The following is a 27,795-nucleotide window of genomic DNA, read 5'->3' on the forward strand; positions in this document are numbered from 1 at the left end:
TGTACACTCACTAAATCCACCAGAATACCTCTTATATGCCTGGTGACCCTACCTAAAAACTATACCAAATTGAAGAGACATCACTCCACCATTCTATGCATAAAAACAGGGTGTCCATGGACCTTTAAGTTTTACTTCTTTAAGTGGGAGCCTCCTTAAAGGAGAGAGTTCCGTGATCAGTTTGCACATGTTTGACTTTGTGTACTTGTTTGAAACCTGTCTGTTTATCTCCCTATGAACTACAGTGGATATACCGAAGTGCTATTGAGAATTTATCAAGCCCACAAGTGTCAGTACCCTCTTTTACTAGCGGCTTTCAGGAATGCCACCTCCGCACACGTTATGCAGACGGCACGTGGGGGGAAACGAGCAACAAATATAAAATCGGGCTTGGACCTAGTAAGTAAAAACGATTTTCTCGAAGCCCACGCGCGGCTCGACATTTCAGGTGTAACCTATGCATGAGCTGACCTGGCTGCATGCATGTTACATTGTACTTTGAGCAGAGTTTGCGTTTGAAACATTTTGTTGTTGTTCCGTGATACTGGAGTTTTAACTCCGCAAAACGTCCATTCGAACGCAAGCGAGCTGCTCTATCTGTTTTTTTACTGTCGTCTGAGCAATCTTGGCCACTGAGTGTTTCACGCAAGTACAGCTGTGCTCCTTGAAATCCGACACGAAAGTGCACATCTAGCGCCGTCAACTTGCACTCGCCCCCGGCCCTGGAAGTGGTACGAATGCGGCTGAACGTACACGTGTATGTGTACATGCTCCTCGCCATTGACAACATGCGACAAAACTGCACCAATGCCGTACGGTGAGGCATCACAGCTCACAATAATTGGTAGTTTAGGGTCGTAATGCACACGGACGGGTAAGTCAACGAGCAGCTTCTTGCTACTCTCGAATGCGGACTGTTGACGATGAGACCAGTCCCAACTCTTGGAAGACAATAGTTCATACAACAGAGCAAGTACTGAGCTCAGGTTAGGAATGAACTTGTGGTAGTAGTTGATTAGTCCGAGGTAGCTTCTCAGCTCTTGGACGTTGGTAGGAGCCCTTGCATCAATGACATCTTGGTTGGCTTAATTCCAGATGCATCGATGATGTGACCTAAGAATGTCACAGAGGACCTTGCAAATGAACATTTGGTGCGGTTCAAACGCAATCCAGCTGCGTTGAGACGTTCCAGAACCATGTTCAGATGTTTATCGTGTTCTTCATGAGTTGTGCCAGAGACAAGGATGTCATCCAAGTAGATCACGACCATTGGTATTCCAGCTAGCAATTGGTCGAGCGTACGTTGCAATATGCTCGGGGCCGAAGACACACCAAAAGGCAGCAAATTGAAGAGAAAAAAACTGTGGTAGATTTGGTGTCACATGTTTGTTTCGTCTTGGTCGCTGTGGCACGCGTCATTGGTTGGTGGTGTTGTGCGCATGCGCGAAACTGTGTGAGCTAGTCTTTGGTCTGTCGTCTTGTCTTTTCCGTGTTCTTGTTTATTCGTCAATAAAAAGAGTGTAAAAAGGCAGTCCAGTGGTGGCGGTTGAGCTGAGGCAGGATGGAGAAGTAATGTTAGACTCACGACTACAACAAAACGAAGCGAACGCGCATGCCAGTCATTCAAAGCTGGAAATAACTAAGAATAGACAATCTCACTATCTACTGCATAAAAGGGGCTGTGAACGGAGGAAAGGGAAGGAAGAAAGAAAAACAAAAACATCAGCACAAAAATACCGTAAAATGGTCTCTACGTGTCCTTTGGACACAATAGGGAGGTTTAGTTCCCACGTAACGGAAACGCGTATGTCGGTGATCCACGTAAAGTGCATGAAGGGTACCCACGTTGCAATGTTGTGTTTAGTCATACGGAACAAACAAAAGCATGAAGCGAAAGGCCCAAACCTGGTCAAAGACGAAGCTACCCGGGCCTAAGAAGCTCATCCAATATTTTGATTTCGTGCTTCGAAAACCTCTTCAGCTGAGCACCCTCACAGCTTGCACAATGCGCTCGATTCTGATTTTCACCCACGTTCTGGCGGAACGTGGGTGAGCCTCCATATACGGTATGTCGTGAATCAGAAAGCGTCTGTTCGTAGGTCACTGAGTATCACGTGGTACACACACGTAAAGTACCCACGGATTACGTGGGACTTAACCTCCCTATTGTCCCATAGCAGCAGCAGTTATCCATAAGCAGCTCTGGCCTTCTCTGTAAGGGTCATCTGATGGCCAGAACGGGGTTTCGTGCCATCATGAAACCGCTTGGGGAAACTCACTGGCTGGTGGACTGGTCTGACCCCCGCAGACATCGCTAGGAGAAACGGCCGTTTGGTTTCACTTAGCAAGTCAACTTAATTCAGTCGTACACATTATGATACCAGCTATGTAGACAGTATTGTCATGGACTGTGAGCTCTCACGTAGTACCCACAAGTGAACTGAGGGTGCGTTCCTATTTTCTTGCTTCTCGGAGAAATTTCTCCTGGAAGTCGAAGAAACTGGGATTATGTAGGAACTTGTCTCGAAAAATCCGTAGATTTTTGCATTATGGGAAGCGCCGAATATGAGAAAAGTTGCCCTGGAAAAAGCCAGCGGCCATGTTTCATGCATCGGTGTCATTGTTCACGTGTATCTGCCTTTGGATCACCTCTGCAGCCTTTACACACGGAAGGCACACAGGAGTTCAACAGAGTATGTCGCAACTCCCAGTTTCTTGCACAATACAGCACTGTAGAGTGGAAAACTTTAGCTAGAGATTAAATTTCGCTATTTTCGCGACCACCTCACATTCGCGAATATAAATCACCGCAAACTGCTCTTTACACTGATTGTTGACAATAAAAGATCCAAATGAAGAGATACTATCGCCACAGCTTCTCATTCAAGAAAACGCAAACTTTGCACACCGTGAATAGCAGTACAGTTCGCATGTAGCCCACGGGTGAGATCATCCATGGGGCTAGCGCGTCTGTGGGTACAAGAGTTAGAGAAATATAAACGAGAGTACATGTACACCCTCTCCATTCTGTTCTTGCATTGAACATCACCTCGATTCTACCATGAGCCTAGGCACGAGGAATATAATTACTGTGTGTCCGCATCTTTAAAGCCATGGAGGTATATTAAAATTGTAAAGCCAGTCTCACAGAGGCTGTGCGCCTTAACCTGCAATAGTGCTCAAATGCCCGGAATGGGCAGAGCGTAGTACGCAAGAGGTACACAAAAGGAAATAAATAGGGCTGTTTCTTGTTGTTACTTAGAGTTTCATGGCAAGAACCAATCATCAGACAACATATTAGAAAAAAAGCGCAGGTATATGAAGGCAAGCAGAGGAGATAGAATAATTCAGTGCAGATAATATGATAATCAACACCTCCCAGAGGCAGTACGCTCTGACGTGCCAGAATCAACATCTCAAGGTGCTGGATGCACATGGTGAAACATGAACACGCACACTCATCCACGCACACATCGTCTCACACTAATCCACACACACACATCGTCTCATACTCATACCAAGAGTAGATAAACAAGAGTGTGCAACTCGCGGATGGGTTGGCCCACGGCGGAATTTTTTGTTGACGTAATCTTTTCGACGACGCACGCGCTGCGAGCCTTTTGGAGAGTTTTCCCTCGTGCACTTGGCTGGGCTTTACACTACAAGGTCGGTGCCCAGCACGTGCTCTCACACTGCTCTGCGGCAAAGCCGCGTTTCTCTGAAAAAGGTGACGTAAACAAAAAATTCCGCCGTGGGCGGGGGTATCTGCAGATTGTGCAGGAGAGATCCGGAGTTGCACACTCTTGTTTATCTACTCTTGCTCATACTCATCCACACACACACACACACCGTCTCACACTAATCTACACACACACACACACACCGTCTCACACACTCCACACTCCCGCATTATCGCACCTAAACACACGCACACGCACACACACACACACACACACACACACACACACACACACACACACACACACACACACACTGGATTCTGATGGTTCTGTGGTATTCATCTTGAGAAAGAAATGACATCCGGCTGCTTGACAACACTCTATATACTTCCTTTGTGCAATTATGTGTACTAGTGCCCCAATTTGCTGTGATGAGCCCTGTCCGCTGGCTAATGGGGTACCTTTGTCTATCATTTTGTGCATGTATAGGTATGCGGTGCGGCGTGCGTGCATGGGGCTGACTTTGTGTCTGTTGCTGAACTTGTGTTTCAGGACTTCACGTCTACATATCCGCTCAATCACCTGGTCAGTTGGTCAGACTTGACCTGCGCCCTTGTGAATATAATCAGTTGTATGACCAATCCAGCTCTTTCAGTCAACTCTATCAAACATACTATAATCAGATGAATCGCAAATACGATCCGGGTTTCTTTAGGTATCCCGGAACGAACTATCCAAGGTTCAATGATCTTGCCAAGTTCACGAATTATTTTTTTGGTAAAGATTTGTTCCGTGTGTCAGCGCCACTCAAGGAGCCTCTGCCGCGCGGCGGCGCCATCTACGACTTTGGACAGTATCTAACTCCTGGCTTTCAGCGAATTCCACTGCTCCTGGGCAACGATATGACTTCATATCATATTCGATGGCTTTCTTTCGACCCAGCTCAGGTTAACGGGAGTGTGATCCGTTGTGCAACACAAGACACCATCGTCAACGAGCAGGTTGTGATGGAGAAGCGTAAGTAGGGCAGGGTTTGTTTGTTTAGCTTTATTTTACTTCACCAGAAGCATAGGCAAAATCTGCCTTCTCACTGGGCGTATTGCCGCAGTTCTCGCAAAAATGATGAAGATAGTGATAATGATAAGAAAAGGAGGAAGAGGAAAATACAAAGCACAAAGAGAAGACGGAAACAAATCAATGAGTGAGTACTACAAGTAACGGATTTGATGAGGTGTTTACTTTTTGAGCTGCTTTTCGTACTCACTATTCAGGAGAGGGCTTCATTTTTCACTGACTTTTAGAAACTGGGGGGCACTATTTGAGATAGGGCGCTATTCAAGAGAGGGCGAGTACGGTATGTCCCGAATATTAGTTGACTTGCAGTACTTGCCCAGTTGTAGAACACGCATGGAATCGGCTGGTCTGTAGATCTACTTGACACGGGTGCAGTCGTTCAGTGCAGCCAGTGAACATGGGATCAGAAGCGGTTTCAAGGCTGAGTCGCGTCCTTACATTGTACCAGGATATTCTTTACTGTACTGGCCATGGGAAAAAATCAAAAAATCATGGGGAGAAATTGCTTTTTAGAAAAGATTTTGCGCGAGGACGGATTGATTTGATGCCCACAGAGAATCCACAGGCATGTACAATACTCGCCAAAACATCCGGATGATGCTGCACATGGTAGTCGACTACGATGCATCCAGCATTGGCCGTATTTTTCGCCATATTTGAATTCTTTTTCTCACGATAGCACCCTCGCCAATAAGAGATAAGTTTACGAGAAGGTGAGATGCTGTGGGTTGGCCTGTGGGTTATGGAGTTGGAAAGTAATTTACGTCATTTTGAATTTTACAAGTATGGGAGAGGGTGAGCGCTGCAGGAGCAAATTGAGTTAAGGAGGCTCCAACCCTTTGGGGGTGATTTTTTTCTTCATAAACCCCCTCCTTTTTGTGGATGAGTGTGCTCTATATCATCCCATGTTACTCCACAAAAAAATTCAGGGTGTGTTTCCGTGGAGATAAGGCTGTTTGAGGTGTATTTCTAGGGGTGGGTGTATTTATCGATTTCGGCCTAAATTTGCTTGTTTTGCGGTCATATTTCAGATTTACCAGTTGTCTGGCTTCTCTTTGTGATTGCAAGTCCTTTCACACATCACAGTGGAGCATTTGAGCAAGAAAATCTGGCAATCAGCATGGACTACTCAGAAAAATAGTAATTTTGGTACAAAAATGAACTTCGCAGAAATGCCCGTCCGCAAAGTACAATTGGGTGCACAGCTTCATATTTTCTTCATGGACATGCCCTTTTTATTTTATTTTTGGGATCCTCATACTTCATAGAAACTAGAAATATATAATTTTAGGGGGGTTACCGTGCATTTTAGACCTCCACAAATAAAAATAGGACAGAAAATTGGCCGATTTTCCACCATTCTTGGAATTGCTATTTTTCAGGTAAGGTGATCATTCTAAGCATTCCTTGTGGTATTACTCCAATTTTTTGTGTCAAAAGCATTGAATGGTCCCCCAGATTGTTATAGTATACATGGAGACTAGATGAGGCCATGGTTCCTGGGCTTTTTAGCCCTTGATCTGGATATCGGCATGATCCATGCACAACGTTATTCATGATCCAGGCCGAGGCCTACTGACCCTGAAAGCAGTTCAGACCAGCTTTGCATCACAATTGCAATATTTCACTCCTAGTATTTCTCATAAAACAACAGGCAAAGAGCTTGAGGAGGATAACAATTATTATATTCTGGGGGGGGGGGGGGGGCAGTTTCATGTTTGTAGTACATGTACAATGTAGATGCAGCTTCAACTCAATATTGGCAATGAACGACTGCTAGTAATTGTAGCACCCATTAGGTATAATCATAACACTATTCCCAATAACATGGAACAACCACAAGTGTATGTGGGTGCATGCGCATTGCACACATTGATACATACTAGTACATGTACGCTTCCATGCACATGCTCACAAACAAGTACCCCTTGCACACACAAAAACATGTACGTCATATACGCGCACCCGCAATAGCATACACCCACATGCAAAATGCATGCTCTTGAGCTTAGTTACCATATTCTGCTGTCCATGCACTTGTGCACATGTGCGCGCGCGCACACACACAACATGCACTGCGCGCGCGCACACACACACACACAACATGTAGGCTCACACGCGTGCCTGCGTATGTGCATGCACATAGTGCTTATGGGTACAGGTGCATGCATTCATCATAATAGAACTGGTGCGAGTAGTGTAGGAATATTTTCAAATCACTGGTGCTGTACAACACAACATTTAGAAAATACTTCACACTCTGACAATAAATAGTACTGCAAAACAACATACTCAATTTTCAGTGCTGCATTTCATTCAAGTGGACGCAGGTGATGACTTACTGCTGGCGACGTTGGCAGCTGACAGGTCACAGCTTTCGTAAATAGCCCAAGTCACTGAGCAGTAGCTCACCAACGATTTACCACTCACTCAAGACTGCAATGTTTTCAGCGTAGCAATATATTTCGCCACTTGAAGTGGATTAGAAGTGGATCCACATACCAGAGTCTGTGCACCCACTTCAATCTCTCTCTCCAAAACGCGCTTACAGTAGGTTTTGGTCCCTGGTGTTACACAGCCATCGAGACGCTTGGCTCCGTTCTCCTTGGTCATTTTTTCGTCAAGCAAAATTATTCAGGATCTCGAGAAATCTTGTTTGAAAGCAGGTCGGGAGGTAACGTCACGAATGCTAGCAGGGAGGGCATTATCTGTCCACTCGTATTGTGCCTGCAAACAGGGACGTGCAAACTCCAAATTGGTGTGCAGAGGGATAGGTCCATGAGCCTCACTTGTGTTCATTGACTAGCAACATATGCAGAATCCAGGCTCTCACGTCCTCTTCCCCCCCCCCCCCCACACACACACAGACGCATACACAGAACATGGAGACTCCCTCGATTTAGGCTATTAAAGGCCTGCGGAGAGGCCATCAGTACAAAAACAAGAAGGTGTGAAATGTATTTTTTTGCAATTCCAATTTTCTCTCTCTCCTGTTCTGGTGTTCCTACAGTCAACGTCTTCGAGGCCCAGATTGGGGAGCCATTGGTGGTTCCGATGATATGTCATCGAAACTTTTGGCAAAAAGACACTCACTGGTTCAGCCACCAATCCAAGACGGTTGTCCCCCAGAACAATGGTCGCATTCGCTTCGACGTTGCGAATTACATTGACCAGCTTCTTCATGTGGATAACTTCCAGGTAGCAGATAATAACTCCGTCTACTTCTGTTGCCATAAAGACAGCTGTTCCTCAGCGCCGGCCGATGTCGGAAAATTCGATTCCTCAAACTTCCTGTTTCAGGTCACCTTGCGGACTCGAGGTATGTTACGGGGTTGTGCCACAAGTCTCTTGGCAGGGGAGGGCATGGGGGGGGGGGGGGTAGTAGGTGCAGGTTAATGAGTTCGATCCTATTTTGCTGTTCATTCCGACGCACATACGTATGTGCCAATCGAACTGTCATGAAGCGTTCTCCAATACTCAGAATAGATATATTGTGGTATTCGTCCTAGATGACACCCAGGCTCTGAGCCCGTACTATTATGGGATCCTAGATGACGCCCAGGCTCTGAGCCCGTACTATTATGGGATCCTAGATGACACCCAGGCTCTGAGCCCGTACTATTATGGGATCCTAGATGGCACCCAGGCTCTGAGCCCGTACTATTATGGGATCCTAGATGACACCCAGGCTCTGAGCCCGCACTATTACGGGATGAGTGCATTGATGAGAATTTGTAGGATGCATGTATGTTCAAATGATCGTCACTGTTACTGTTGCCACTGTCCTGTCCCTGTTGTCACGTGTGCTTGTTCATGCCATTGTTATACAGTTCAGCACGATGTTGTAGCGCAAATGCAGCTTGGCGACGGAATCTCATCTCTTTTTGTCATAGTCCCCGTTCACACCTTGTTTTCAGGCACATTGCTTCTTTTTGTGTGTGTGTGTGTGTGTGTGTGTGTGTGTGTGTGTGTGTGTGTCTTTTGTTACACGTGTGTGAGTGTTGGTGTGATTCGGAGTGTGAGCTTGTGTGAGCGTGAGTATGAGTGTGTGTCTCAGTGTTTTGGCATGTGCGTGGTTATGTGTGTGCCTGTGCCGAAAGGATGGTGCAATTTTATCACGTATGGTGTAGTTTCGTTCCACTTTGTGTTGCCTGATATCGGTCCACCTCACTTGTTTTTCTCCTCAATCCTGATGATGGCTCCTGGCCGAACATTTGATGAGATATAATCAGACATAATTTGAGATAATTTGCAGCGAAGAGACCACTTGATTTGAAGATGGTGTGTAAGGTTTTTCATCTTATACTACAGTCCATTTCGAAACTATAGACGCGTACCTAGGCAAAAACCGTTATGCCAGCATCTATACCACATAAAATCTGTGATCACTTTGTGCATAAATTTTTCCAAATTGGGCGTCTGTTATCCAATCCTTTAGAAACTATATGAGAGTAATTGTGGAGCGATCCTGAGCAATATTCCGAAAACTATTCTCAAATTTGAAATATTTCAAAAACCCTACGCGTCTATAGTTTTGAAATGCACTGTAAGATGGTCAAACTTTGACTATCTTAGTATAAGTCGTAATGAATTGTGAAAAATAGGGTAGATGGCCGTGATGCCGAGACCTCATGTCGGCAGAGCCATCAATGTCCCACCATCACTGCTGCATCTCGGTGCAGCCCCTTCTCAGTAGTTGTCACGTTTGTCCTTGTCTCAGTACCATTGTCTTTCTGTATTATTTATGAGTTGGGTATGTGAACATAGTAAAACAAAAACAAAAAAAAACAAAAAAATGTGTGTATTTTGGTGACAAAAAATCCCGCTACGGCTTATACTCAGGAAAAAAATGATTGCAATAACGGAACCTTGCTTCCGCTGTTGATTTGCGGAACCTTGCTTCCGCTGTTGATCTGTGGAACCTTGCTTCCGCTGTTGATCTGCGGAACCTTGCTTCCGCTGTTGATCTGCGGAACCTTGCTTTCGCTGTTGATCTGCGGAACCTTGCTTCCGCTGTTGCTCTTCGGAACCTTGCTTCCGCTGTTGATCTGTGGATTCTATTTCGTCGTCAGGTCTATCCGTCAGTGTGTACATGCAGGAACACATGACTCTGTGCACTGGGTTGTACTTTTTGTTTGTTGTCCGGGGGCAGCTGGTGTGCTTCGTGTCGGGCAAGGTCTGACTGTACATGTACACAAATCACTCTCTGTGCTGTGTGTTTTGTGTGTGCGTGTGTGTGTGTCTGTGTGCATGCGTGCGCGTGTGTGTACGTATGCATGCGTATGCGTGCTCAGCGCCACCCGTGACACCCAGTATCCTGGGCGTGGCTAGCTATCCGTCGGCGACTAGCGTGGTCCTATCGGGCACATCACAAGTGGATGGCGATCGCGGACGATACTTTCTCTTATCCTGCACTGGTTACACGTTTTCTGGGCCCGATAGTAAGCCAGTACCGTTCTCTGCAAAGGTCAGTTGCCAACAGAACACCAATGCTTCGATCAAACTACGTGGCTGTACAGCAAGTCACCAACAATTGGTGTGAGCTACGCTGGGTATTTCTCACTAGCCGAAACTCACAATTTAGTTTTAAAGGGGAAGTCCGGTGAAAAAATATATTTCTGGTCCCGTAGTGTTTGGGGTGCCGAGTCGAATGGTCTTTGTCTGAGGAGGCTGTGGTTCATGGTTCGTCAGTTACGCCCAGCCGAACATGCATTGATTCCAATGGTGATGGTCCAAGGTTGATCGGAGCAGCCATTCCCGAGTTACACCAGCTTGAAGTTTGCAGTATATTTGGTGACATTGATGACGATGACGTCATTAACCCTTTCCGGGTTTATGGCGAGTATACTCGTCATGCAGACCCCATCGTGTCTGGGCAATGACGAGTATACTCGCGCTATACTTTTTGTACAGTCCACGTTCCGTACGCACTGATAGATCACTGTACAAACAGCCATAACTCTGGAACGCATTATCGCATCACCATGATCATTGGAACGGTCTTGGAAAGGGCTTTCCAGGGGTGTTTCGGTGCGGCGATAGCTCAACAAAATGATCAAGCGGAGATAAATTGAACGCGCGATTTCGATTTGAACAATTTTCTTACTTTCTGTCTGGTGATTATTGGGATTTTCAAGTCATTCAAGGGGATTTCCCAATGACGTGTCAAAAGCAACATGACATATGAGTACATCTTTTGAATCGCTTGAATCTCACCAATTCGATGCAGTTCGAATCGTAGTTCTACGTTGAGTATGAGCCCCAAACCGAAGGAAGTAGTTGTGCGTGGTCTTGATGCCAACCTGGAGCACGGTAGAGACACTGTTGGCGAGGCTACAGTCCATTCATTGGAAACTGGCACCATAACTTTTTGGTGTCTCCTGCACATAGTTGTAGATATTGTGAAAACAACAACAGTACATCCTGCATTGTGTGACCCATGCAATTACTTCTTGCCACATTTGAGGCCAGAAAAGTCGAAGGACAGGGAAATAGAAATAGGTTTTACAAAATTGGGACAGGTATACCATAGCAAAATGTATGGAGGAGCAGATCCAAGACCCAGATTTTTGAGGTTTAAAGTGGGGTTTTGATCCTCAATTCGGCCCCAATCGGACTTTAAGAAGCCAGCGGGACAGTTTCCGATGAATGGACTGTAGGGGCCTCCTTGGGGTGCTGTATGCTCTGAAAATACGTGGAGGATGACGAGCAGGAAAAGAGCTTTCCAGTAAGCCATGCATTGTGAAAATGCGTTGAGAAAGAAATGTTGTGACAATGGACCGATTGCCATTTGTACAGATCCACGAAATCCCGTAGACCCGGTAGGTTGTTCATTGTGTGCTATGCATGCGCATTTGACCTTTTTAGCGTCATAATTCAATGACCAGCAATCGCTTTTCCAGCTTCTTCACTTTGGTTAGAACTATTGACAAGCTAGATCTTTGTCAGAAAAAAGGTTTTCGTATGAAATGCCTTCAGGCCCCATCTCTTAGTGGAAATAGCAGAAAACACAAAAGGGTCCTGCACATTCAACACCCTACCGGGTCTACGGGATTCTAAGGGATTTCGTGGATCTGTACAAATGGCAATCGGTCGATTTGTTTGTTGCTATCTCCAATTGTACTGATGCACTGAATTTCAGTGCCAGGCGTAGTAAATGCACTGTGACCCTGAAAGGGTTAACTTGCCCAGACTAGGCCAGATTTATGACGTCAGAGACATAGACTTTGTATGGGAGTTTTTACAACAATAGCCGAAAGGCACCATGGTGCAAACGCCAGCAAGAAATAGCGGGGGTACATAACAATTGCAGTCAAAAGCAGTGGACATGGGGCAGAAGCAACTAAACCGACCAAGGGCCTCGGTATCAACACTGCTCATCAACACTGCTCATCAACACTGCTCATCAACACTGCTCATGCGCGTCGAACAGAACAAAGAGATATATGAAAACGAAGCGTTTGTCGTCGTCCTTCAGTTCTTTCTGTTATGCGGTTTTGCTATGCTCAGATCCGTGCCAATGTAACCGATGGTCTTAAGGTCCCCAACGACTGGAATCTCACTGTCACAGGCTTGACGCCGAGTTCGGCCTACGTATGTACCGCGAAGGCAGGACATTACAAGGCCTTGTCTGAATCGGGGAACGCGTTCCGCTTCACGACGGCACCGCGTAAGTACTATCCACCAGGCAACTCACTTACTACAGTGTGTGTGTGGGGGGGGGGGGGGTGCGTCTGTGCACGGTTCTAGGTCAAAATAGTGGGGGGGGGGGGGCGGGCGGGCAGGAGAAACAGTGACCCGGTAATCCATTTTTGCATTTTCCAAAATTGTCTTGCCATGTGAAATGCAACGTACAGGAGTCACCCCTCATCCCCCACCCCGACTTTGTTGTCATGTTGCCAGTCATGATTGTTCGCTTGTCGTTCTGACGTTTCGTGTCGATATGGGTCTTGAATATCATTTTGTGTCTTTCTGTCACGTGTTTGTGTACGTGTGTGTGTAAGTGTGTGCGTGTACGTGTGTGCATATGTTGGTGGTCGCACACGCTCGCGTGTGTGTACATGCTCTTGTGCACCTGCGTGTGTTTTTGTGTGGGGGCGTGCGCGTGTGTCTATGGCTATGCAGAGTACAAGGCGTATATGCGTCCAAATGAAGTCCGGACCGATTTCTGTCCGTTTGGCTTTATTGTGTACGACGTTAAAACCAACCTGCCCTGGGATCACGTCCAGCGGTACAGTGTACAGCTTCGACCGGACCACAGCAACGGCGTCGCTAAGAACCAGATCGTCATGACGTTTGGTCCTCGGAACAATGGCACGCACGTGCGTTGCGGCACAGCCAACGTCACCAAGTTTGAGATAATCTACGTTGCACGAGGTATGACGCGCATCTTTCCCTAGGCCCTTGTGGACCCGAGTGGCTGATTGTGTTCATGCAGATTCGCAAAGCCTTTTCTCTCTGACTCAAACGGCTCACATTTTTGACCTCACTGATGTTGCCAGTGGTCGTAGATCTTGTGTATTGTTTGCTGTCTCGTGCCTACGGTTGGGAATCATGTGTGTATTTTATTTTTTTATTTTATTTGTTTACTATGTTCACATACCCGGCTCGTAAATAATAATGAAAGACAATGGTACTGAGACTGTGTGTGTATGTGTGTGTGTGTATGTGTGTGTGTGTGTGTGTGTGTGTGTGTGTATTTGTGTACATTGGCGTGTTCTTTTTTTTGTGGCCTGTGCGCATGCATTCTTGTTCAGACTTTTGCACTCCGTTTAACAGCAGCGCGGGCAGTACCCTTGGGGAGCGCGAGATCAAGTTGAAGCTGGGCGGAACGTACACAGCAGCATGCCGCAGTGGCTATCAGGTATGCAGTGGGCGTAGCTGCTCCCCCTTTCGGGCGGGTGCACGGCCGCACACTTGTACAGTAAAACCTGTCAAGGTGACCACTTCGAAAAGACGACCACCTATCCTGTAAGACCACAGGAACCAGAACCAAGGGATGCTCTCTCCAGTCAATTGACCCTGGATAAGGAGGCCACATGTTGAAGGTCCCTTGAGCGGGCGTCCTAGACAGGTTTCCCTCTATGTGTGGGATGGCTGGTGCATGTCATTATGTGCATTCTGAACTTGGGTGGATTTGGGGGGGGGGGGGGGGGCATGCACATTACTCGCCTGGGTGATACTAACCTTTTCGATCAGCTCCAGTCTACATTGTCTCTGCTTCGCTCTCGATTTCTTTTCTGGCTATGAAATGAAGAGTAACGTTCGACTATTCTGTTGCCGGATAAGATCCCTTTACCCAAATTTCGAGAAGGAATTGGAGTTGTGAGCTCCACCGCCAGTGCTGAACACATGTAATTTAGGTTGGCTTTTACCACTTAACTCAGCTGTGAATTCAACGTCAGAGAATAGGTCAACTGGCATTTCAATCAGAGTAGACACCTCCAACACACTGGGGAAAGTTAGAACACTCGTTCGTTCACTTGATGAACATTCGCTGTAGGAACTTCCATTTGTAGAGAATCATGACATTCGTTCCAGCACTGATTTCATTACAGAGGCTAAGCTGCGCACGTTCTGTTTGACGTGATGCGCAACTTCACGTCAAATGGGTCGACATTTGGGGTAATACGCCAACTTTCCACACGAGATGCAGCTCATTCGCGTAGCCAAATAACGTGAGCGGAACTTCCACGTCATGTCAAAATAACATGCAGCTTAACTTCTCCAAGGGGCCGGTCACATTGAGGGAACAATCCTCTGGAATTTAATTTCGTCTTTTTCGTCCAAGGAGCATTTGGACTAAATTAAATGCCGGACTGATGTCGATTTGTCCAGCTTTTCAATACACGCTTATGGTCCATGGACAAAATTTACAACCGGACGAACTCCGTTTCTTTGGAGTTGGACGAAATTATTTACCGACAAAATTTGCTGCCAGTACAGTACACTGAGCAGCTATTCAACACGAGCGTTGTTTGGACTGTTTTTGTGTAGATCCTCGGCGCGCACACAGTCACCTGCCGGAACTTCACGCTGAGCAACGAGGCACCGCTGTGCGTGCCGGTCACCTGCGACGTCTACTCCCAGCCGTCGCAGATCGCCAACGGCTTCCAGCTGACTCAGCTGCCGCCGAGCGGTCGCTACGCCGTCGGAACGAGCGTGTTGTACGCGTGCGAGTACCACTACGAGTTTGTGAGCTCCGTGGGCTCTGTCAGCTGCACCATGAACTCGTCGTCCGGGGCCGTCTGGTCACAGCTGCCTTCATGCAGAGGTTAGTTCATCAAACTTAGTTCCCTACTCGTAGACACCGGCGAATGGTCATGTGTCACATTCCACTCATTGGTTATGGATTACCGTAGTGTCTTCACTGTCTTGTAGAAATGCCTCAGTATCGAGGTACACTGTCGGCACATACGCCTGGTTTTAGTGTTGACATGCTTAGAAATACCTGTCTTGTATAGATGCCTGTCACATATAGAAGCCTGCAAAATCTCCCTAAGAAAGTCTTATAAGCCGCGGCTTTCACACACGACTTTACTGTAGAATAAAAAAAATAATTTATAATCCATTGTCATCGTCAGGCAATGCAATGCGTCTGGATGCCATGAGCACAACAAAAACATATATTTAGTTCCTTTTATAGTCCATTCCCTCAACTATTGAGCATTTAGTTCTCTACTCTACTTGTAGACACCGGCCAATGGTCACGTGTTACAGTCCACTGACACGCCGTACTGGCTATAATAAGAATCCAGTATCGTTGTCGGCCGATGCATGTCCTATCTTGGGATGGTAGTAGTGTGCACTGACACGCCGTGTGTCTTCTGGAAATAGAACTCTAATGTATTCGCATTGCCAGCCAATGCGTGTTCAGTCTTAAACTGCTATGAAAACAGTCAGGACATGCAAAAGAATGATGTTTGCAACCGTTCCGATCACGAGATTTTCTGTCGGAAACTGCTGTCCGGATGGTTGTCGCGGGATTTTTTCATACTTATAGTTTTATGCTTTGTGACGTCTGCCATGTGTCTAGCTATCGACCCTTGCCAGTCTGCGACGTGCCCGGGGAATGCAACGTGCACGCCGCAAGGATTCCCCAACTACAAGTGTACGTGCCCCGCTGGGTACTACCACAACGCCTTCCACGGCGCTTGCATGGACATTGACGAGTGTCAAAAGGCAACCGACCTCTGCCCCGGTATGTATTGTAGAACGACTCATTTTAGCGTGTGCAATTTTTAGCGTTTACTGAATCTGGACCCATTCGCGATGATATTTTGTAGCGATTCGAGTTTCAGAGTTTGCAAAACTTTAGCGAAACCACTTCTTTCGCTACAATCGCTAAAATATCACCATGGCTGAAATTAGTGTGTATGTGATGGAGGTGGAGTAATGCATCCGTGAACTGTTTGTTGTGTCAACAACACAGAACACCGTGCACTGGTAGGTTCCCTTTCCGTACTGCTCATACAAGCATGCACGTCTGATCGCTTGACTCATGTTTACGCCCTGCACCCGTTCAGGGGTTCGCAGGCCTAGGGCTGCACGGCGCCAGGCGTGGCATTGACTGGCTCGATTGGACTTCATTCAGCATTGTGCATTTCTCTACATTACAACCCTTACGTGCTCTCACAACAACATTGGACTCATCTTCTAGCAGGTTTTTAACTTAGGGCTGAAAGGAATATTCGAATTATTCGAATATTCAAAATATGCGAACCGGAATAAGAATATTCTTCGTTAAAGTAGAATACGAATATTCGTAAATGTACACAAATTCGCCTTTTGGGTAGAAAACCAGGCATATTTGGTGCAAAATACGAGTAGAGTTGCTACCTTCACAATGTGTTACCATCAACAAGATGAATGATAACATTGTCCTTTTTCATTGTCCTTTTCACACATCTCTCTTGTAATTGGGGTATACACCAGTCAATGGTCTATGGTTACCATGGATACAACTAGGTATCCATGGATAGTGTACGGTTTAGAATATTCGGAATATTCTTCGTTTCACATGTATTCGGAAAAAGAATATTCGTTCGCTTCATTGAGCATTCGTTTCAGCCCTAGTTTTTGTGCCGGTCAAACAGCAACTGATCCAAAAAATGAGCATGATAATTATGTCATATCAATGTGTGAAGTGGAAATTTTGGCAACTTGCATACGCATGTGTGTGTTTTCGTGTGTGTGTTCGTGTGTTTGTGTGTTCGTGTGTTTGTATGTTCGTGTGTTTGCGTGTTTATGTGCTTGTGTGTTTGTGTGTTTATGTGCTTGTGTGTTCGTGTGTAAAATAGAAAAACTAGCATACCATAATCGCTTGTGTGTGTGTGTGTGGTGTGGTGTGTGTGTGTGTGGGGGGGGGGGGGGGGATCATTTTCAAGTCCACCCAGAGTTTTGGGGATTTTAGGGGGTGTTGGCCGTTGGACGGTTCAATATCCAATTGAGTCATCTTTCCAAGATTCCTTTTGAGTCTCTCTCCCGGGGGACTCACGTGACCAGTTTTGGCAGCGAGCAACAAGTACAAGGGTGTGTGTGTGTGTGTGTGTGTGTGTGTGTGCATGCGCATGTGTGTATCTCTGTGTGTGAGATTTCTGTCGGCGTTAGACAGACATGTCGGTGATCTATTGCCTACATAGAGTAGACGCAGTGTCGTCCATTGTTCTGACAGGCTTTTGAACCTCCGAAAAGCGTGGAGTCCTTGAAAAAATCTGCGAAGCGTAACCGTTTCTTGAAAGGATGTCACCAGAGCACAACCCAGGTGCATGACACCGAAGTGCGACAATGAGAAACAGTTTGAATGACCGCGTGGCTCAAAGAAGTGTCCAGAATTCATGCGGAAGCCGGCCAGCCACTGCTGTAACAACATGATGGTACGCGTCCGCACACAGCCAAAATAAATCAATCCACGTGTGTTTGCGGCGCAGGGGAAAGCAAAAAGGGTTCGACATTTAGGTTGTTGTTCAGCCTGCGCAAAGCCCCAATCTCAACGTCGACGACTTGGCATTCTTCCACAGCCTGAAGACAGACGTGTCAGTCGTGACGAAGGAAACCAGAAAGGAGCGTCTGCAGGCTATGGAAACATGCTGGCACGAGTACCCAGCTGGCAAGATAAGGAACGTTTGGTTGTGTCTGTATGGCTCTCTCCATGGTAGTCTGAACGGCAGAGACAACAATTACCAGCGCAGCCGTGGAGGTCATTAAGCTCACACTTCGAGCGAAGAACTTGGCGATCTCCGCGACCAATTGTGTCTGGGCAATCTATAAAGGCAGCAGGACACAAACTGGCAGCGCTGGAGGTGGAAAGTAAGCAAGGATGCCGACTCGATGTCATCATGTTATCAAGGAGTGAGTCGTCATCAAATTCAGACAAAGAATGAAGCTGGACTACAAGTACTTTGAAACGTGTGACATCTGTGAATACCTATCTCTCATATGCTACTTTGTTTTCCACTTTGCAAAGCGTTTTGGTAGCCATAGAATGCTTTAAACTGAACTGTAAACATGCAACGAAGTTTTGCTTAACGGAGGAAGTATACGTGTATGTTTGTGTACTCATGTTCCCCATGTCACTCTACAGTTCGCCCTCACTTTGGTTGCAAGAATACGATTGGGTCATATTCGTGTGACTGCGTTCAGGCAGCGCGTAGAGAATATCGTCCCAGAACCAGTCCCAGCAGCAAAGAAGTGTTTGACTGCAAGGGTGAGTCAGGAAAACAACATGCATATGTGTGCACACTCACACGCATGCATATGTGTGCACACTCACACGCATGCACACTCTCTCTCTCTCTCTCACACACACACACATGCACACACACACACACACACACACACGCACACTTACCTTTTCTTTTGGCACCCACGGAGGCGACCATAGCGATGCTACGGCAGAAGCCATTGCAACTTGTACTGGGATTGCACCATTCAACAGCTTGCAAGGCTGAAGAATTGACCATCCACTATTCAGCATGGCCTCTGTTGGTGTTCAGTGTGGTAATGGCATAATTTGGTCAATTGCACATTTATAACGCAGTACCCTGTACGTACAATACACACCTGTACATGATACAAAGGCGAGTATGCATTTACATTTGCCTGATTCTGTCAATCATGGTGTGTGCGTGTGTGTGCGTGTGTGTGTGTGTGTGTGTGCATGCATGCGTATATCTGTGCATTTCGTTGTGCTTTCTCTATGACCAGTTGACTGCAACTACACCATAGCCAACCTAGGCACATTCGTCTTGACTCTCGGCAGCCATCGCACTCTGCAGTGCCCGCTCGGCCACAAGCCTGTTGCTCCATTCACCATCAGCTGTGGCCCGAAGGCCGAGCTATCCACATCGCAGCCCCAGTCTTGTACACCGATGACCTGCCCCGACATTGGGACCGGTCTGACAAACTACAACTTCTCGCCGACCAAGATCAGTGCGAACTACTCCCTGGCTGGACCGCACCTTGTCGGGGCCAGCGCCTCGATTTTCTGCGACCCGTCCAGCAACGAACGGCTGGAGCTGCAGCTGATGCCCCGCTTGCAGTCGTTCGCAGCAACTCTTGTCTGCACGCTCCGAACCGACCGCATCCTGGAGGAAAACGTTTGGGTTTCCAGCCCCGGCTCACCGTTCAGTGACGTATCGGGCGTGCGGTGCTCGGGTAAGTTTTGCGCTCCCTTCGCTCGAGGTGACCAGTGACTATCATGCATGCTTGACTCTGTATTTGGGGGCGGCGGGGTGTATGGTGGTGACAACCGCTGCAAGTGCCTATTCTGGGAAGGGGATCTTGGGCCTGGAAAGCCGATACGCCAGGAGGTTCCCCCTTTGGCAACACACCGATACAGGGCAAACTTTGGAGCTTGGACAAAGTTTTAAATAGTGTTGAAACGAGCGTATCTATAACAAACGAGCGATCAGTTCCACTAACGAGCAAGCTATCGAGCGATCTAACGAGTTTCATTGATGTGGCAAATATGATTATTTTTTTGAATAATTTTTTTTCTAAGTTCGATTTTTTTCAGCTGGTTCAAATTATCACCGCCGGCTTTTGGGTTTGCTGCTGCTTCACTTCGGACTGCTGTTTGGTGTCGAGATGTCTTTTCAGCGCGGTCGTGGATTAGCCTTTGTAATAATAGACCGTTTTGCAAAGATTGCAAGTAGCCCTGGTCTTCGCTGCATCGCGGGAGAAAACTTCCAAACGACTGAGCGTAACTTTCACTCGAATGGAGAGGTGACTGAAGCATATCCTGCGACAGGTCAGCAGATGCGGAACAAGACATCAGTAGAGTCCACCAAAGCTGCAACGACAACTGAAACAACTCAAGTGTCGTGCAGGCATACAGTCACCTGTAACTGCGAGTGATTTTCACTTTGCGAGGGACTGGACTCTCGATCCACCAGGGAGTCGTAAAATATTTTTACGACTCCCCGGTCGACATGTACTGCCATGTGTACGGAGTACGGTGTTCGTTAGTGCAAACGAGCTGGCCGCACAAACGAGCCGAGTTTCTGGCGAGCGAGCTAACGAGTATCCGGTGAGATCGTTTCAACACTAGTTTTAAAGGTTTTTTTATTGAGCACTCTGGGCTCTATTTCTTTGGATACCCACAAGGGATCAGCCTTTGTTTTGCAGCATTTTCTGACTTCCCGCTGGCTAGTAGCTTAATCACTCCAAGTCTCTATAATGTTGCTGTCGTTGTCCAGAGTTTCATGTTGTACTGGCTTACCAGAACCACCCCGGTTTGTCAGGTTACAACTCTTTGGCCGCCAACACATGTGTCCGAATGTTAACGGCATTTGTAATATTTGTGTGTGTGTATGTGTGTGTGTACGCGTGTGTGTACGTGTGTGTGTACGTGTGTGTGTATGTGTGTGTGTGTGTGTGTGTGTGTTCTCTTGTTGCAGATTCTTGTGAGTTCTCTCGGGCCATTCCTAACGGCTACCTGGCCAGGACACGAGGTGGACAGCCAGCCGACGTAAGATGCAACACGGGCTACGCCCTGCGCAAACACGGTGACATCACGTGTGGTGGTGCCAGCAGTCCTTTCTACACCTACACGCCTCTGGCTAACGGCAACCTGCCTTTCTCCTGTGTCTGTGAGTAATGACTCCAAATACCTTGTTTATCCGGACGGTTTCGGGACCGGGCACTGTCCGTACCTTTGAAATGTCTGTAACTCCGAATCACATGCACTTCGATGGAGAAAGGCCTTAGACTTGACATATTGATGTCACTAAATCCAACAAAAGTGAAAACAAACGCTTCCCCAAAAGTGAAAAGACCGTAGTAATACTACGGAGCATCAGCAAAATTGAATTTTCGATTTGATTATTCGAATGGCAAAAAGAAAATCAGCCCGAAAGTTCGAATGAAAAAGAGGTGTAGTAGACGGACTTTCTACCGTATCATACCGTATGTACTGTATATCGATAGACTTACCATATCATATATATAGTACCGTACTGTACGTTATTTTGTGTACGCCGTGTGTACGTTATGTTGGTGCATGCACGTGTTGCTGTGGTGTAAAAAGCAGTCTTGGTCTTGAGTTCGTCATGTCTTCGTCTTGAGTTCGTCATGTCTAGTTGCGTCCCGTCGTCGTGTCAATAAAAGCCGGAGTACTGGGGTTTTGAGATGTGCAATGGCTGCGTTTGTTGCAGAGCAAGTCGATTTGTTGGATTCGCTTCTCTTCCTTGAATTCGCTGAAGGTCACCTAGACCGAACGGAGTTACTGCTGTTTCTCATTGCCGTTGAGGATTACGCGAAGCGACGGATGATTCATCCGAATCAGGCTATTGGCGATAGGATCTCTCCCCTTGAAAAGGCGGATCTCGGCCGAGCTCCTCCGCTATGCCTTGCATATCAGGAGACCCGCGGACGAATAGCTGAGGGTGGGCCCAACACTTCCTCAGCAGAATGAGATCCATGGTGAGGTCGAACCTCAAATATTTGGCACACTTAGAGTTGCCCTCTCCCTGCGGGGAACTCACCATAGACGCAGATGCCGAGGCAACGTCAGCAGGGCTACTGGGAGGAGGAGGCATATACCGGGGCTGGTAGTTGGTGAAAAAAGCCATGATTCCAGGATCTTGAAAGGAAACAAAAGCACACTTGACACAACTGTTCACAGTTCGAGAGAGAGGAAAGCGTCAAGAAGTCCGGTTCGACTAGTGCCTTGTGCACTTACAACTACGACTGCATGTACTACACTAGATGCAGTAAGAACTAGTTGCTATATGTGCAAGTACGGGTACTCGTAGTGCACCGTGTACTCTACTACATGTAGAGCACGCGCGGAGCATTCGAAAAGTATTTTCTGTTTGCGGGCATTTTTCAGTCGAACAAAGCCCTAGTTTCGACTGATTGAGTGCTTTTCGTGACGATTCTCGAATTTCACTCGAAAGTTCGATTTGCTGATGCTCCGTAATTATTTCCACGGAAACTGCCCGGAACTACGAATCACATGCACTTTGATGGAAAAATGCCATAGATATGACAAATGGCGTCACCAAATTCACCAAATATGAAGAGAGAGAGAGAGAGAGAGAGAGAGAGAGAGAGAGAGAGAGAGAGAGAGAGAGAGAGAGAGAGAGAGAGAGAGAGAGAGAAGAGAGAGAGAAGAGAGAGAGAGAGAGTAGTAATATAAGTGATGTATGATTGTATCATGTTTCATTTCATCTACGAACAGCGATCGTCACACATCCACCCAAAACGGCAAAAGTTGCCGTCACTTTCATCACCATAATTTTTCAGACAATTTTCCATTGGTGTGTATTGATCGGTGTGCGATTCTGCAATGCCTATTTCTAAGTAGTCTTTTCCTTCTCATTGTATTATTTTGGGATATTTGTCTATAATCTTGTGTGCATGTGTGTGTCTCCGCTGCCTCTCTGTCTCTCTCTGTCTCTCTCTATCTCTCTCTTTCTCTCTCTGTCTCTCTCTCTCTGTCTCTCTCTCTCTCTGTCTCTCTCTCATCTCTCTCTCTCTCTCTCTCTCTCTCTCTCTCTCTCTCTCTCTCTCTCTCTCTCTCTCTCTCTCTCTCTCTCTCTCTCTCTCTCTCTCTCTCTCTCTCTCTCTCTCTCTCTCTCTCTCTCTCCATCTCTCTCTCTCTCTCTCATCTCTCTCTCTCTCTCTCTCTCTCTCTCTCTCTCTCTCTCTCTCTCTCTCTCTCTCTCTCTCTCTCTCTCTCTCTCTCTCTCTCTCTCTCTCTCTCTCTTTCTCTTTCTCTATCTATAATTATATCTTCTGTCCATCCACAAAAGGCAGAAGAGAACAGAAACAACCGGCTAGGTCATTAGAGAAGTTCCGGAGTACGATTTTTCGTGCCAAAATCCGTAGAGGCACTACGGATTTTTATACGTCGTTTTCGAGCAGTGAAATGTTCCGGAGTACGGAACTTATGTGTTTGCCGTCATTCCCTAGGTTACGATCGCAAACACGTCACATTCCCGAGCTATGCCTTTTTATTTTGAAAATTTGTACCGAAATCAAAACTTCCCGCGGAAAATCGATGTTTCTCGTACCAACTGTGTACGCGAAAAATCTTTTTGCACCCGATGACGCAAAATCTCCATACGAAACATGGTTCGTGTGAAAGCCAGTCCACACGGATTCTTCGTGCCGAAAAATCGTATGGAGCACGCCTCGAAAAAATCCGTAGCGCCCATACGGATTTTGGCACTGAAAATTGTACCCCGGAACCTCTCTATTGTAACAACAATGAACCAGCCGGTTGTCTCTGTTCTCTTCTGCCTTTTCTGGTATTACTCCATCCTTGTGGTTTTGAGCACTCTGGGCAATCTGGAAATTCTCGCTATTGTGTATCTTCTGTCCATCTGTCTCGTTGTGTTTCCAGCCACCAACCTGTGCAAGTTGAATGCATCGTATTGTCCGACCAAATCGGACTGTGTCTACCAGGGCGATGGAGCTGGCGCTACCTGTACCTGCGCTGATGGGTTTGCCTTCGACACCGAGAAATGGCAGTGTGTTGATGTCGATGAGTGTCTGCAGGTTAAACTTGATCCATCATCGAAGAACTGCTCTGCGTTTGCAGTGTGTCAGAATTCTCCCGGTGCTTTCACGTGTTCTTGTCCGTCGCACTACAGCGGTGATGGTAAGTGTGTTGCGCGTGTACAGTTCTGCCCAGTGGAATCTTGTTGCATCACACTCAAGTTTGCGCCTGGCGTGATGTCGCGGCCCAGTGTTCGCAGGTCTAGGGCTGCGCAACACCTGGTGCGTACTTGAGTGACAGGACTGGATTTCATCGAGCAGCACTCTGCTACGTCGTTTTGTATACGTCATGTTTGATTTCTCTAATTGTCCGCAAATACCATTGCCCTGATGATGGGCCAGGCCCGAAAATTTGGCGTAATGTTAATTTTAATTTTGGTTCGAATCGCAGCGAAGAGACCGTTTTTGGAGTTGAGAAGTGAAGTTAAAATGTCATTTATTCTCACGATGGCCTGTGGCCAATAAAAGAAAAAAGAAATGGTAATAAGGAGTGTATCACGCCTGCTGGGCACAATGGGGCTACAGATGTGCTGAGCAATGTGAGCAGGTACATACGGAAAAGCCGACAAGAGGTAGGATGTTTGCGTTGAAATCTCGTCTGGGGTTGATTTGCCGGAGGCTGAGTGGGATGTTATTGTGTACGTGGTGTTGGTGCATGCGCATGTTTGTTGCTGTGGTGGGAAAGGCAGTCTTCGTCTTGAGTTCATCATGCCCAGTTGTGTTCTCGTCGTCTTCTTGTAATACACAGTCCTCCAAGTGTAGTTACCTCGTCAATTGTCTAAGTGCGGAGATGCAGTCATTTACACTTTGCTTTGTGGGTATATAAACCAATACTAATCCAGATTTACTCATTAGTCAGTACTGTTTTTGAAGAGCGCTTAGTGCATGTTAAAAGCGAAATACTTAACAATAACTGACGAAAATTTGAACGAAATATTTCAACTCGGCAAGCATTTACATTATAAAAAATGTTCCTCCATAAATGTGTGCCTTCATCCTTGACGGTAGTGACGTTCACGCGATACGTAAGGTCGGACCGAGTCTCACCCGCACTGTGGATTTTCGTGTTGATAGAAGTGGTCACGTTGATAGAAGTGGTCACGCTGTGTTTCTGCGGTGGTGCGTCGTGTGTCTGCTAATCGGTGTCCTGCTGCAGGGTCCAAGTGCACGCCCGTGGACTACTGCCAGTCGGGTGTGTGCCCATCGCACGCTCACTGCTCTAACGACTACACGTCGACCGCAGGCTATGTGTGCACCTGTCCTCCGGGCCACAGCGGCCCCCGCTGCACCGACATTAACGAATGCAGCAACGCCGACGGCACGCCGAGCAACGTGTGCGCGAGGGCCGTGTCCGTCTGCATGAATCAGCCGGGCAACTTCTACTGTGCCTGCAAGCACGGGTATATCCTGGACGGGACCGGAACGAACTGTGTGGGTAAGTGGTGCGGACGTATTTCTGTCGCTGTGAGTCCACCCAGAGTTTGGGGGTTTCAGGAGTTGTCGGCCATTAGGCGGTTCAATAGCCAATTGAGTCATCTTTCCAAAATTCCTTTTGAATCTCTCTCCCCCTCTACGGGAGAGACCCACGTGGCCAGTGTAAGTTGGAGGAATGTGTGAGTGGGCGACTGTGGTCTTCTTGATTTTACCTGTCCATGTACCGTGTAGGTGTACATAGCTGCTAGAGCTGAGCCGTATATCTATGAGCCTAGTTGTGAAAATAGTGTGTGCGTGTGTGTGTGTGTTTGTGTGTGTGTGTGTGTATGTGTGTGTGTGTGTGTGTTTGTGTGTGTTTGTGTGTGTGTGTGTGTGTGTGTGTGTGTGTGTGTGTGTGTGTGCGTGTGGCTAGTTCGGTTGGTGGGTACACTTATGTCTGATTGTGTTGGGTCTGTTGCCAACAGGCTCAGCTGCTTGAAGGTGTATTGTTGTATCTGCCACCTTTGTTGGTTTCAGGGTTCGTAAGCTTTCTATTTGAAGTATACATACCTGTTAACCATGGACTGCTTCTGGGTAGATTAACTCTTGTGTAATCAATGGTGCTAGTGACGCTTAGATCAGATCCACTCTGATTTAGCCACCCACACTAGTAGCAAGTATTACCTTCACTGGGGGCAGGGGTAACTGCAGTTGGATCCCAGGACGGATACCCCGATGCCGCCAATTCTTTTTCTGCACCTTGTCCTCACCCACTTACTGAGGTGTGGTAAGCCCATAAGTGGGATCATTTTCAAGCCCACCCAGAGTTTTGGGGATATCAGGGGGTGTCGGCCGTTGGGCGGTTCAATAGCCAGTTGAGTCATCTTTCCAAGATTCCTGTTGAGTTTCTCTCTCCTCTCCCGGGGAGACCCACGTGACCAGTTTTGGCAGTGAGCAACAAGGACACGTGTGTGTGTGTGTCACGCGCGCGTGTGTGTGCGCGTGTGTGTTCGTGTGCTTATGTGTGTGCTTATGTGCGTATGTTCCCTGGCACAGAGGAGGACGAATGTGGACGCGGACACCACGACTGCGCACCGCTGACCGGAGCATGCGTCAACATCGTCGGCAGTGGCCATAACTGCTCCTGTGCTGCGGGCTACCGGGGAGATGGCATCACCTGCACCAATGAGAACGAGTGCACCCTGGGTCTACACAGCTGTGGCTCGAAAGCGCAGTCGACCTGCTTTGACACCCCAGGCTCCTACGCGTGTGTTTGTGCAAACGGCTACCAGGAAAGCGCACATGGACAGACGTGTCTGGATATGGACGAGTGTTCGACCGGTGCGCACACGTGCAACACACAGACGGGTATCTGCCACAACTTGCCTGGCTCGTTCACCTGCACGTGTAGGCAAGGCAACGCCATCGACTCGTGTGACGACGCGCACCACTGCGGCACGGGAGCACAGAGTTGCCATCGTAACGCCGACTGCATTGCTGCTGGTACTGCTGCTGGCAGGAGTTACTCCTGCAAGTGCAAATCTGGGTACGAGGGAAGCGGCCGGGTCTGCGGAAACGTTGACGAGTGTCTCGTGGGCACGCACGCGTGTTCGCCGCACTCTAACTGCTCCGACACAGACGGTAGCTATGTATGCTTCTGTCGGGCCGGCTTCAAGCGAGACTCCGCCACGGGCAAATGTATTAATGTAGACGAGTGCTCCGTGGCCGCACCATGTGGTTTTGGTGCCGCATGTACAGATACGGAGGGATCCTTTCGCTGCGAGTGCGCTGCAGGGTTCCAGCTGCGCAGCGGCAGTGTTCGCATCTGCGACGATTACGACGAGTGTGCCGCCGGTAATCACAACTGCGGCCAAGGCACCACCTGCGCCAACACGGGCGGAGGATTCGCGTGTCCGTGCTCGCGCCTGTCCGGCTCTCGCCCGCTCTTCAACCAGACCCACCACGTCTGTGTGGACGTGAACGAGTGCTCGGACGGCACACACGTCTGCAGCGTGCACGCCACCTGCGACAACACCGCGATGCCGTACTCCTGCACGTGCCGCACCGGGTACGAGGGCACTGGGTTTGAGTGCTCGGACTACGACGAATGTAGTGCTGGCGTGCACACTTGCACAGCACCACGCGCCCACTGCAGCAACGTGCAGGGCAGCTACGCATGCACGTGTGCGCCCGGCCGAGAGCTGGACGCGAGCGGCTCGTGCGCTAACGTGGATGAATGCGCTCGCGGCACTCACTCGTGCCACCAGGGTCAGAAGTGCACGGACACCAGCGATTCCTTCACCTGCTCGTGCAATCCTGGTTACGTCGGCGACGATTGCAAAGACGCCGACGAATGCGTCTTCAGTCCATGCGCTCAGAATGCCGATTGCGTGAACCTGCCCGGCACCTACCAGTGTAAGTGCAGCTTTGGATATACGGGGGACGGCACCCAGAACTGCGTCGCCGTCGATCTGTGCTCGCTTCACGGCTGTAGTCCGCACGCGGCGTGTGTCCGTCCTGGCGTTGCCGCGACGGGTGGCTCGCCGACAAGCGATCGTGTCCAGTGCAACTGTCTGCTTGGCTTTACGGGCAACGGAACTCACTGTGCCGACATTAACGAGTG

General features: G+C 47.9%; 1 protein-coding gene across 1 annotated transcript; it reads left to right on the forward strand.

The window, feature by feature from the left end:
- Positions 1–283: 283 nt before the first annotated feature.
- LOC135826649 (fibrillin-1-like) lies at positions 284–27,793 on the forward strand (the record flags this gene model as incomplete). The annotated part of the gene is made up of 15 exons (XM_065339252.1): positions 284–399; positions 4,233–4,697; positions 7,765–8,073; positions 10,049–10,221; positions 12,264–12,423; positions 12,879–13,130; positions 13,511–13,617; positions 14,751–15,027; positions 15,790–15,954; positions 18,337–18,459; positions 18,960–19,409; positions 20,654–20,845; positions 23,605–23,862; positions 24,916–25,194; positions 26,229–27,793. Coding segments are annotated over exons 2-15 (4,644 nt in total), but the record flags the coding sequence as incomplete, so codon positions are not given.
- Between the last annotated feature and the right edge of the window lie 2 nt (positions 27,794–27,795).

Source organism: Sycon ciliatum, chromosome 10 (assembly GCF_964019385.1).
Source record: "Sycon ciliatum chromosome 10, ocSycCili1.1, whole genome shotgun sequence".
Taxonomy (NCBI): domain Eukaryota; kingdom Metazoa; phylum Porifera; class Calcarea; order Leucosolenida; family Sycettidae; genus Sycon; species Sycon ciliatum.